We start from the raw sequence: 13,770 nt of genomic DNA on the forward strand, positions 1-13,770 counted from the left end.
CAGAGGAATTAAATAAAACCTTTTATTAAGAGCATGTGGGTCAACAGAAAACTTCTAATACATTCAGTTTGCCAGCATAATGATACAGCCACCTGGCCTGTTTTGGCCTAGCAGGGGGAGTAGTTAATTCATTTGAAGAAGGCATCTCATCTGTTCCTAGAGGAAGTTTTCCATAATACTGTTTTTTGATATGAGTAAAGGGATGTGTTACTCCGTTTTCTACCCAGCTACTATGCAATGGCAGCCAAGGGAGTTTATGCATACATCTCAGAGTTATGACTCATCTCTGTTTTATTGTAGTGACATGAAAAATCCCCAGCTGAGAAGCATCCACGCTCTGATGGGCCCTGTGCAACTGAGAGCTCTTGCCTAGAAAACCAACTGCTTGAAGCAGATAAAAGTGTTGTGAGAAAGTAAAAGTGCAGAGCCACAGGCAGAACCCAGGGCACTGAAATCTCTGTGTCTTAACCCCAGTCAGTTCAGAAAGAGCCACTTCCATATTATTTTTAAAGAAAGCAAGTGCTGTAAGATCTCTAGGCTATTTTCATAAATCTGCACTAATTAAAAAAAATATTATAGCCATGCAGAGAGGAGAAAAAAGACAACCTTGTCCATCTATACTTTTCATTCTTCTTTATTCTCTTAGATTTTCTTTTATTCTTCCCTATTCCTCTACACATTAAAAAACTCAAAAAGTTATTCAGATAGATGAAAGAAGTCAAAATCTTAAGAAGTCTAACTGATATATCAGTTTAATTGTAGAAGAAAACCGCTCCATACAGAGACAATAATGTACGTGTACATTATCCTTGTCGTATACAAAGGCAAATATATTTCATGGTTTTTGCTTTCCTGTCAAGGTGTCAGGCAGGGCAAAGTTACACGAGGCTAGTTACCTGAAGGCTCATCAAGGAGTAAGTGAAACAATCAGAAGCTCAGTGCTCTCTCTTTCTAAATCTGGACTAACAAAATTATTTGCAGCGTGCTTAGATGAAAACTCATGTTGGGGAAGGAAGTTTCTAGAATTTGGGAAATGAACATTCGGCTGATCAGCTGATTGTATAGTCTCTGGGATTTTTGAGGTTATAAACTAGGGAATACAAGTTACCTTATGTGTGAGGATACAAACCTGCCAAATATTTTTATACCTGCTCCATATGGATAACATATGCTTTCCATGACCCTTTTTGTCCAGCATTCTTAATCATTTTGATGCCCTCTCCTAGATCATCTTTGAATTATCCCTTTCTTCATCTAGCTGTCTACCATGTATCCTCTGTCCAGGGGTGTCCCTTGTCCTCATTTCAGCACTCTTGTCCCACTACAGCAAAGTGAATCCCAGGAAGTCTATCTAGCATTCAGTCATTGCAAGAGTGGAATTTGCAAATACACATCTAGCAAATTGCAATGCCAGGCATGTGTTTACTTTTGCTGTCAAACATGCATAACAAACCCAGTGCTGAGGTCCTACTAAAGACATTAAATTTAACCAAAAGGTCAAAGTCCTTAACTCCAGAAGACTGCATAATGTCAAACCTGAATGTACTAATCCACATCAAATTTTAAGTTATCCTTCTCTTCCATCTTCCTTTATTCCCATATAGATGTCATGCATGTTTAAACTCAGTCAAGACCTTTCTATCAATGTTAACAAAATGTCAGGATCTAATTTAAAATGAAAACATAATTGCAGTCTTAATTATAGAATATCATGAATTCCTGTTCAAGGAGAGAACAAGAGAGTGTCCCCATTTAACTCACCCACTCAGGAAAGATCTGAGATAATACCCAAGTAAACAATCAGTCACAAAACCTCAAGCTCCCTGTTTATTAGCCCACCCTGAATATGCCAATAATTAGTCCTTCAGAAGGAAAATAAATTGCTGTGCATTATCTCTGGGATGCCTGATATCATATCTGACCTTCAGCGTCATTACTATAGACATGAAGGTCTTTCTTTAGAATAGAAAATGTAGGAAGAAGCTGGGCACGTTCTGTCTGAAAGATTTTTGCTGTGGCAGGGACTCAGTTGTTGGTTTGGTTTTTTGGGTTTTGGGTGATTTTTTTACATTTTTAACCACTACAAGTAAGGTATAACATAACACATCTTCTTGGTTTTGTGATACATTTCCTGCCAAATAGCAAGGGAGAGAAACAATTAACAGCAAGTAGAGTTGAAATTTTATTGTTAATACTTTTCCAATTTCATTAGCAACATGTTAAGTGAACGTGAAGCCTTGACACCATAAAGAGTCAGAATATGGGGTTTACACTAAGATTACTCTGGTACCATTACCTCTGCCCCTTGTAGAAAAGAAAATACTGGAAACATGCAGCCTGTGGACCGTAGCACTTGCACAAAGCAATTTTAAACTCCTGAATGTCAAATTAAATCTCCAAAATTCTTTCTTGTAAGCTGGGAATCTGTGACTGTTTGGTCATCATAGATGGAAACGTAGATGGACTTAGGTGGAAGCCAAAAACATTGCAATGTATCTGAATTAATATTTTGAAAGCCCTTGAAAGTCTTTTCTGAAAGCTTTGAGCCTTTGCACACTGTACGGATCATCTAGAATTTCCTTTAAAAATAATGAAGAAACTCAAGGAAGCTGGTGATAGCTGTAAGAATGATGGTGAATGAGGTAAAGCAAAAGGAAACAGAACTGGTAATGCAAGGTCAAAGCCACAGTGTTGCAAACACTGCAGGGACATATAACTTTTTTTCTTCTTTGTCTCAACATCCTCTCTGTATAATGGAATTCAGAATATTGATGGATGTCTCTTCCCATGAGTGCAAAAAAAACCTGAAATTGGGCAGACATGGAATTGAGAATGGCATTTTACAGGGAAAAGGAAATAGGCTGAATTTCTAGAACTTGAAATTTGGAAACAGCTATATAGTTGGGGGCAGTTGCAGATTTTTTTACTCATCGAGATCCATTGAACTAGAAATTAACAAGAAGAAAAGTTACTAGGGTTCTTAAACCAATTTTATTCAAACTTCCCAGGATAATTTCTGAGACTGAGACTCATTATAGAAAATTCCAGCAAAACCCAAAGATTTTAAATTAAATTCTGAGCTACTGGAGCTAGCCCAATGAGGAGGGTACTATGACTTAATGCTAAAAGAAGACCATCTTGGGAATTAAGAACAGAAGCAATTGGATGCATATTGTTTGGGTCTGGTACGAAGAATAATTACCAGCTTGCTCACTTTGAGTTATCAGATACTGAAATTCATCTGATGTGTGTATATATCACAGCAAAAACAAAGAAAGGTTTACTGAGCTGTTTCAGGAAACTCACGTCACATTTTATATACCACACACCTACTTTAAATCATCCAAGAACTGCTTCCCTCAAATGTTAAGCATCTGCATGTAAGAATTAGTCTCTGTTTATCTGTTTCCTGAGAAAGCAAGGCAGCAGTTGAATGTACGGTGTCTTGTTTTCTCAGAGGTGATTTGAGGTCATTGATTTTGGACACAAAAGGGGGAAAAGTGCTGTTACAATATGTAAAGCTCAACCTGTTGAGTTCTTTGCAACAAGATGTTCTTGAGGCACATCATGTGGCTAGGCTTTCAGAAAGACCGTGGAGTTACTTGACCTCAGCTCTTTTTGAAACTGCTACAGAGCCAGTAAAGAGAGTTTATAGATTAGAAGCAAGTGGTGCCAGATTAAAGTATGATTCATTGTAGAAACTAGCAGTTATGGTGTGCTTTATGCAATCTTCACTTTATTAAATGAAAGTGCAGGTCTCGAGTTCTCACTGATCTTGGTACAGTCTCAAATTACATATCATTATCTGTGACCTCAGCAGCTAATGCTATAAATCTATTTCTTCGCAGGGCTAATTGTAAATATTTTCGTAAATGTGACCCAAACTGTATAAGCCCTACTAAATAAGTGGCCAGAAAGATCATCTTCAGCTACTTCACCTGTCTTACATATATAGTTGCTGAAAAGAGGGAAAATAGGCAGGAAAAACACAAATCAAAATCTGTATATTTTTATTTCTCTCTTATGTAGATATTTTAATTTCTGTAAGCAGCAGAGTAAAATATTCTTAGAATTTTTATTTCATATTCACTCTAAAATTGATATTCATTAATACAAATTCAGCCTGACTAGAAAGCTAGCAAAACCAATTACAAACCAAAAAGCGGGGAGCCAGTTACAAAGTTCCCTCTGCATGAAGCTGTGACCTAGAGTTTTATAACACAGGGTTAAAAATTCTGTTAAAAATATGCTAGTTTACAGGCCAAGGCAGTATATTCCCATGGCTTTCTAGGTAAAATCAAACACAGGATTTCAGAATGCCCATGGTCATGATCCTGAGTTCCCAGGCTGAGCACCCTGTGTGTGTGCATAAATGCCCGTGAATATGCTGAGGGATAGTGGAAGAAGAAGGTATTAGAACAGTCATTTGGTGAATCTTTGGTGACAGTCACTTGAAGATATGCTGAGGGCCTTTCAGTGACACAGAGCAGCCGCTCTGTCTCCCAGGGCCTCTGGCACAAACGTGTTCCCAGAAGGTCAGAACAAGGCATGTGGGACCAGAATGCTCAGCCTAGATTTCCAATGCTTGGGGATCATCTGCCTTCACAAAGTGCACCAAACTAATTAAATGAGCTTCACAATCTATTCAGTTAAATGGTCACAGTTTCCCAAATCACTGCCAAGTGTGACTGATGCTTAAATTGAGTTAAAGTAAATTGATAAAAAGCCTGCTGTAGTCTTTTCTATATGCCAACATTGGATTGGTTAATTTTTCAAGTACAATCTGACATACTCACCCGTCTTCACTTTTCTCAGTGCGTTGCATCATTATAAAGGTGATTAAATTGCTCTTCTCATGCTTTCTAGAAACAAAGTAGGCAATGTCTACTTAAAGCACCTTTTAAATGATACATCTGCATTTGTACAAAGGATTTGTGCCAGTGTAATTAATTTAGTATTAAAAAAAACCCCACCTTTGACACTTGATAGAAACATTTCCATAGGGATAAAAAAACATATTTACAAATCTAAATTGGACTATAAAGTAGAATACATGGAGAAACATTAACTTAACTAAAGGCTTTTTGCTGAATGCCTTTACCATGCAATTACAGTGGTTCAATTTCTGTGCATTAACCTGAGCCTCCCACTGATTTTCCAGGTTTGACATAGGGTGAGGTACTTGTACAATGAGGGAAACAAATACCCATTTTGGTAAGCCTTTGAGAACCTCAAACAGCAGGCACTATGCAAGCATAAAGTATGATTATTGCTACTTTACTCATTCAACAGTAAGTTGCACAACAAAATAGCAGAAGCAGTCTTGAAAATATGTATTTTCCAACATGCTGTAGGAAGAAGCTTAAATTACTTTTCTCAGAGCAGCTCACTGTGAAACCAGCTGTTCTGAGTCAGCAACCTTCCTAGACTCAAATCCTCCAGCACCTTTCTAAATTCACACTCATTAAAAAAAAATGTTCATCACCCTGGTAGAAGTCCCTTAGGTATTTGCCAAGCAGTGCTGTTCATACAAGGAGGAAGAAAAAAAACACACACAAAAGATCTCTCTGCAATTACTTTGAAGAGAGGAGGGAAGGCATTCTTCATTATTTCAGTTACTAATCCCAGCAGGTTTTTGTCCTTATCTGATGGAAATGTCCTTTTTTTCATTGTTTGAAGGCATAGTCAGTGGGACCAGTGTGACAGTCCTGTAGCTTCCTATAGAAAACCCCATTCTCTTCTACTGGAGTTCTGGCTGCAGGCCTTCTCCTTGCCCCTGCAATGCCCACTCCCCTTTGGAGGAGTGACAAAGGTGTGTTTAAAACTAATTTTGTTGTAAAATGTCCTGCCCAAAAGGCAGAAGCATCCTGTAGTATCCTTGCCCTATCCTTCTGTTTCAATAGATGTATCTTTGAATGGGTGCACAAAACATTTCTGCAGAGGAAATTGCATCACTCCGATGTGGCTGCAGGAGTGCTGTCTGTAGTTAGCAGTAAAGAAAAATCTGTGGAAAAAATCTGTGGAAATGTGTAAGCCATGAATAATGTGTTTGTGACTAACAAAAATATGGGTCTGGGGAGAGGGTGCAATGAGGTACATTTCTTTTAGACTATTTGAGGATTGTGCTTGTTTACTTTGCTGAAAAATCTTGAATCTGGATTTCCATGTTCCTGTGAGGAAAGAATGCTTTCAGTAACATCACAGCTAATCCAGGTGGTGCCATGTTTTGCGCCTGTTGAGTGGTAGTTGCTGGATCACTTCAGACATGGCAGGAGTGATGCACAACCTTGAACACAAAACTGACCACCTCAGATGCAATGTGAGGAATGAGGCATAGCCTCTTCAGCTCTGCAGAGGTGAGCTCAAGCTCCATGCAGAGCCAGGGGACATGGGCTGCTCCATTCCATCTCCCCTGAGAACATGCTAGGGCACTTGAAGTGCGACGAGGCATCCTCAGCTTTCCCAGTGGATTTGAGTACAAGGCAAAAAAAAACATTCAGGGATGCATCCAGCCTAAACTCCACTTTGTCCCTGGGCCTTTAAGTTCCTTCTGCCTGCCTCTTGGTCTCTCCAGAGACATCTTGCCAAAGGAAATATTGGGCATAATGCTATAGCTGAAATTTACATTTACCAAATTATGAGCCTCAGCACTCGTCTGGGGAGTAATTGGAAGTAACAAGGGTTCTGTAAATTCATGCCCAGACTCGCTGAGCACTCACTCAAGCCCTCAGAAATTACTCACCAGACTTTTCATGGCCAATGCCTCAGGTACACTGGTAGAAAGAGAAGGCAGTTATTAACAAAAAATTGAGTATGCATGTTGAGAGTACAGACAGGTGAACTTGCCTCAAAGAGCCAGGGAAATGAATGTAAGAACATAATATTTCTTAAAACACTGGTTTGGCTGGAATCCTTGCTGTGAAATAAAGCTTTAAACAAAGTTTACAGGCAGTATAGTTTGTGCCATGATCTCCCAGAAAAAAAAAATCATTGTCAAAAATCAGCTGATTTTGCTCTGGTATTTCAGGTAAGGCAGAATTTATGCAGTAGTTAATGTCTGTAAATTTTGCAAGGACATATGTCTATGTCTGTGATTGGGATAGATTGTGTCTTCATTAACAAAAAATACAACCAAGCAGCAAGATATGTGTAGAGCACAACAGATGCTGAGCACCCAAGCTCAGCAATTCTGGGAGCTGTGGATTATTACTCTGGTGTGCCTGTAACGTGGTTCTCTGCATTAGGCACACACCACAAGGGCATTTTCCAGTTTTGTTTCACCTGCAGGGTGAGACACCCAGCTGTGTGAGCTCCTTGGAGTGTGATCAGAGGGGAGGGGGTGAAATTCCTGTCAGGAAAACTTAAGGGGAGGTGATGGAGGAGAGGTACCTTCTTTCTTACGCTGACTCTACTCCCATCCCAGACTGTGACTCCCCTGCTTAGCTGGGATTTGTCATTTGCCTTTCCAGCAGGATAGGACTTGGAGCACTCCACTCGTTTGCCACATGGGAAATGCTAAGTGAGTTCACAGGATTCATGTGTGAACTAAGCAGCCCCAGTGTGCTGTTCTGTGGGGACTGCAAAGGAAAAGACAAAGGAAATGATATCTCTTCTTTATCCATCCCAAAATAAAGCTGTAAATTGTGTTATGATTTTGTCGATATATGGTGCTTGCAAAGATTTCAAATAAATAATGTTCTGACCCCAGGGGCCTTATTGATTTTTTAATGATTTCAAAGAGAAACCACTCAGTTTACTGTTTGCTGACAAATCCTTTACTCCCTAAGGAATTCCTATTGAACATGTATTAAGGACAGGATAAAATAATTCCAAGGAAATAGAGAGAGAGGGCTTTGTGCATAGATGGTTTCACAAATTAGTATTTAACCTCTGACCAGTGACAACAGGTCTCCTTCAGCTCTATTAGATCAACAGCAAGCTATTATAATTAAATATAAAAACTGTTTAGAGCCTCACCGAACATGTCCTGGGAATTAAAGCATATGGCAGGGATAAGGATAAAAAGACTTTCCATATGCTAATGACCCTAGATGTCTGAAATAAATTAGATCCATTACAGTTTATGCTCAATAAAAGAAAGACTTTAAGCACTCCAAAGTTAGTGACTCGAGACCGATTTTGGCTTAGAAATTCAATCTGCCTGCTTATTAATTCTTAGTAAGGCTCTGGAGGAGACAGGGGATGCAAAATCATAATTCCGTGCTGTATCAGAATTTTAAAGTGCCATCAGTTTCTTTTCCTTCTTTTCCTTTTTTTTTTTTTTTTAATTAAACTATTTTTCATGCTTCGGTTTTTTTTTTTTTTTTTTTTTGTTCTCCTCATTTGATTTTGTTCCCATTTTTGTTTAATTTCTTTCTTTTTAAGGTTTCATTTATCCTATTTCAACTGAACAGAGAACCCAGAATGAATATGGATTTTCTTGTAAGTTTAATGTTTGATTTTATGTTCCTGGATGCTAATTTGATGCTGTTCCTTGGGTCAGATTTTACTGGCAAGCTCAGTGTGACTAGGCAAAAAAGGGACCTAATCAGCAGGGTGACATTCTGCTTGCTTGACAACAGGCACAGTGTGCTTTGCAGCAGACACAGGATTATGAGGGCCCTTGTGCACAAGGGAAATGGGAGAAGATGCTGCCTCAGAGACAGAAACTGGAGAAAATGAGCCATCTTCTCATTAAAATTCTCTTAGCAACTGGACAGAGTGTGGTGGAAGGGTAACTTGTCTTTGAGCCAGGACTCAACAGTTCTGCTTCCTGAACTGCTGGGTTAAAAATGGGATGTTTCAAGTTTGGTAAATTGAAGGTCTGGTAGCCCGGAGCTGTTAGAGATTGATCAGTCCCTTTCTGCATCTGCCAACTCTCACCTCTGGAGCTGGAGGGCAGTTTGGCCTAAATGGATAAAACAGCTAAAATAAAAGTGATTTCACATGTTTCAGACCAACAAAAATGGGTTACTAGAAGAGTCTGATTTGTTTTTGCACTTCCTTTTTTCATTAGGCTATTTCTAAAAATGGGATTCTTCAGTGTATAGAAATACATCAATTTTTGAACACATATTCAGACCTTTTGGGAAAAAATGTCTGGTGGATAATGATGCTAGAGATTAGCTTGGAGTTGGTGCTGAAGATATGGTATAAGCAGCTAGTAGAAATTTCATAGCCATTTCCTCAGAAGACAGCTCTAATAAATTTTGGTTCCTTTTGGTAAATTACCACATTTTTTCTTGTGCTTACTTCAGCTTTTATCTTAATATGTGTGTGTTAAGTCCATTGATGAGAATTCAATGCTTGATTGTCTGCTTTACTAATTTACTAGTTTATATTTTTGAAGGCAAATGGATGGAAGGGAGTAATGACAGGTTACATTAAAAAGAAACAAACAACCAAAGATATGTCCTGATATTCCAGGTATTCTACAGAAAATGAAATTTTGGAGCTCTTTTGCATCTTTAAAGTAAAAATAAGGCTTCTGAAATTTAAAAACCCATGTGGTTTTGGTATCAGACGAACTTCTAAATACTAATATTATGACATTATGTCATACATACATTATGACATACTATCTCATTTCACAGGGTGAGTTTGGTTCATAAGACTAAGTCTATAACATGTTTTTCTTAGTAGTTCTCAGCCTGAGTATTAGATAAATGAACAAGTGGATAGGAGAAGAGTTAGAACACAAGTTAGAGAGAAATAATGGATTGTTTTCCATCAAAAGGGTTTAGTCCTGCTATATGGTGTTGGAAATGGATTTTAAATTAGCCTATAAAAAAGGCAGTAAATATCTCCAGGAAGCAAGAATAATAAGAATGTGTTTTCTTGAAAGTCCCTGTAAGGAGGACATTTCTTGAAGGTTCCTGGCCTCTCTCCCTGCAGCTGCCCCTGACTCGGATGATGTTGCTCTCTACGTGGGGATCGTCATCGCCGTGATCGTGTGCCTGGCCATTTCCGTGGCCGTGGCCCTGTTTGTCTACCGCAAGAACCACCGGGACTTTGAGTCGGATATTATTGACTCCTCAGCACTAAATGGGGGATTTCAGCCTGTCAACATCAAGGCTGCAAGGCAAGGTTAGTTGGCATTTCACTCCATTTTTGACCAATTCAGGGACATGTTATCAGGTTATGGTCTCTTGGGCTGCATGAATGATATCGCTGGATGACTGTTGACGCTTGACAAAGAGAAGAAAGATCATGTTCATTTGTTTCTGATTGTCAAGTGCTCAAAACCTATGGTGGCATTTGTCAGCTGTGCTCAAGAGTATAAAGCAGGTGAATTTAACTTCTGAAGAGGGAGCATGAATGTGAGAGTGAAACTCAGACACTTCTATGGAAATACAGGTCCAGCTCAAGTTGAAATCAAAGGCAAAGCTCTGACAGAAACAATGGAGGCAGGATGCATCACAGGAGTGATACTACAGTAATTCTGTCGCATCTCCCTCCCCTTTGTTTCACTTACAGCTTTTTTTCCTATGCCCTGTCTCCACTGGTATAAATAGTAGCTTGAGAAATGCTGTGCTTTTAATAGTAAATGTAGAAGTTGTGGTAGAACATCATTTAATAATGAATATTTTTATCACTGGTAAATAGCAGCTTGATATTCTTCCTCACTTCATTGGCCAGGAAAAAACACTGTAAAGATAGTGCTGTCTTTATCAGAACATTTATTTAGGTTGAAGAATTCCTCTTTTTTCCCAATATCTACACCAGCAGAATATCTACACTATAAAAGTTAAGACAACAAGAGAGTTGTCACATGTAAGATTAGCAAAAGAGTTTTCTTTGCCAGAGAAACTTTTAAAAGAAATCTTAGAAAAGAGTGATGCAGGTACTAATGTCCCACTGCAGGGAGTCATGGGCATGATGATTTCATAGACTTGTTGTGTCTTTTATTTCAGGAATTGCTGTCATTAGGCCAGTTAGATAAACTGGTTAATGATAGTAGCATAGTATTTAGAGGGGTTCTTAGTTAAAACTAGATCTACTGAGTGATGAAAACATCTTGCCCTGAAGCTAAGCATGTCATATTTGAAATCTGAGTGCAGCCTGGAAAAATATTCCCAGTGAAAGCTCTTCAGAGCAGAAATGTGCTGTAATTTTGTACAGCAGTCGGATTCCAAAGCAGCTGGGACAATACGAGCCCTGGGAGTTTGCTGGAGAGATTCATGGAAATGGAGATGAAGGTTCAGGGACTTTGCGTGTCTGAACATTTGGAATGAAAGACAAAATGCAAATACAAACCCAAATTGTTGCTCAGAATAAAGTCATCGGAACAGAGAAATAATACAGTTCTTCCTTCTCATCTCCCCTGCAGACCTCCTGGCAGTGCCACCAGACCTCACTTCTGCTGCAGCCATGTACAGGGGTCCTGTGTACGCCTTGCATGATGTCTCTGATAAAATCCCAATGACCAACTCTCCAATCCTGGACCCACTCCCCAACTTGAAGATCAAGGTGTATAACACCTCTGGGGCAGTCACTCCCCAGGATGACCTCTCTGACTTCTCCTCCAAACTGTCTCCTCAAATTACTCAGTCTCTGCTGGAGAATGAGACCCTGAACATGAAGAACCAGAACCTTGCTCGGCAAACTGATCCATCATGCACCGCATTTGGGACCTTCAATTCCTTAGGAGGCCACCTCGTAATTCCCAATTCAGGTAAGTGCTAGCCATGCTGGCTTAAAGGTGCAATTGTTTTGTGGGTTTAAGTGGTGTTAGCTTGTTTTCATATGGGGAAGAAAAGTCTCTACGTGGGACTCTGCCTTTTCTCCAATCAAAACAAATAGATGGGTTTTTTCCCCCACTTCATTTTCTTCTACCAAAGTACTTAGAATATTTTCTACCCGAAGTCCTGGCCACCTTTTAAAACACTACAGACTTGAAGAAGGCTTGAGACCCTCACTTCAAGAGCATCAGTCTTAGGAGTAGCAGCTGAGGGAGCTAGGGTTGTTTAGTCTGGAAAAAAGAAGGCTGAGAGGGAACCTTATCCCTCTCTACAATTGCCTGAAAGGAGGCTGCAACAAGGTGGGGATTGGTCTCTTCTCTCAAGTAATACATAGGAACGTGATTTGTGGTGAACACTGTGATCTGTTAATGATTGGATTCAATGATCTTAGAGGTCTCGTCCAACCTCAGTGATTCCCTGATTCTAAACAGAATATTGCAGGGCTCTTAGCTGCTTTCTGACACATGCAAGGCTTCAGAGCTCCCCTGTGTCAAGTGCAATTCAGCATCACCTTTTCCTTTCATGCAGTTCTAGAAAAGGGACTTCAGTACAGTAAGCCTCTATTTTGTCATCACACTAAAAGAAAACAAATTAATTTTAAAACAAATTGGTTGCTCCATTTCCAATTCATTGCACATTATATGCAATTGAAGTAGGACAACAGAACACTATTTTTTGTGAGGCTTTTTACCTGTATTTATTGTTAACTTGCTTTACAACTAGGAAAGAGAGGGACTGAGCATTGAGAGTCTGTTGATGTAAAGCAGTGTGCTGCTCAGTCTTTCTCATACAGCAAAAAGCCAGGTTTCCAGGGCCCTTTGGCCACCCTCACACCAGCAGGCAATTTGAGAGCATCTAAGGAGCTCTTGGACAGCCTTGCGAGAGCTCAGGTCTTTCAGACAGATTTTTTAGCAGTGCCATACTGCTGCTTGGTTCCTACAGGAAGTGTTCATGTTCTTTCTAAGGAAGTTCAGCACCTAAATATTCCAGTGGGTTTAGCATGATACTGCAGAGCAGCATTAATGTCTAAAGTGAGAATGAATCAAATACGTAAAGCATTTGATGTGAGGAATATACAGTGGTCAGGAATACACCTGCCCAGTTTTACTGGAACTCTGAATTCAGGGAGGACCACAGTACATTTGAGACTGCAGCTCACAGCCTGGCCATTTTACAGCAGATGCCTGCACCAACGGGATAGTGCCTATCCTTGTCCCGTGCCCCTTTGCTGGATCATTTGTTTTTGTTAATGTTATGGAGGAAGCAAAATGCCCAAGTGGCCCAGGACCAGGGTGGTTTGGTCCTTCCAGGATACAGACCCACACTGCCCATGAAGCAGCCTAAAGTGCTGGGACCCATAGCCCTGCTTTCTGAGCTCCTGTCCAATGGGAAGCAAAAATATCTATTAAATTTAAGTGAAAGCTGAACTACTTCAATAAATCTGGTGCTGACTAATGAGCAGTGTTGAAAATTTGTGCTATACAGTCTTGGATTTCACATTTTTCTATGTAGCAGCTGAAAATAGATATTGATACTCAGTTTTCATATGCCACAGTGGTGCACATTATCAGCAAAGTCTATTAGTCACTGTTAATACACATGTATTAATATCAATTTGTAAAGAAAAAACATTTGATGCTGTAATCCCTTCAAAATGATTAAAGTAATGATTTTGTAAAATAAAATAATCTGTCTGCTGCTACCTTGTATGCCTCTGTGCTGCTTCTAGAGGTATGTCCTCCTCAAGACATGATCAAAGCCCTTCATTTGTAGTACACTTGCCCTGTTACAGCTGCAGACATGCAGGGTTAGGTTGTGACAGGCCTGTAAAGACACAAGTTCCAGGAGGATTTGTGGAAAATGCTTTCCTAGCTACCCCTCTCCTTCAAAGATAATGGGACTGAGGCCCTGCACACCAACACATGGGAGGTGTCCAGTGTAACCAAACCCTGTATGCTAAAGAAAAGAGGCAGAGCCATGCAAGGTGTCTACAAAGTGTCTCTAGTGCAAACACATATATGTAAATAAT

The 13,770-nt window shown here is 39.6% G+C and overlaps 1 protein-coding gene across 2 annotated transcripts in view; it reads left to right on the top strand.

Annotated features, from left to right (window-relative positions):
• Positions 1-13,770, top strand: part of UNC5C (unc-5 netrin receptor C) — a gene marked incomplete at its 5' end in the record, with an annotated part of 242,618 nt that overhangs the window by 206,095 nt on the left and 22,753 nt on the right. Inside the window, 3 exons of one of the 2 annotated variants that reach the window (XM_083862300.1) lie at positions 8,386-8,442; positions 9,895-10,086; positions 11,330-11,674. In XM_083862300.1, coding sequence (XP_083718426.1) covers positions 8,386-8,442; positions 9,895-10,086; positions 11,330-11,674 — 594 coding nt within the window. The remainder of the gene's footprint in view (positions 1-8,385; positions 8,443-9,894; positions 10,087-11,329; positions 11,675-13,770) is intronic. The other variant, XM_083862301.1, reaches the window with a different exon arrangement.

This window comes from Zosterops lateralis (genome assembly GCF_965231275.1).
Source record: "Zosterops lateralis genome assembly, chromosome: 5".
Lineage (NCBI taxonomy): Eukaryota > Metazoa > Chordata > Aves > Passeriformes > Zosteropidae > Zosterops > Zosterops lateralis.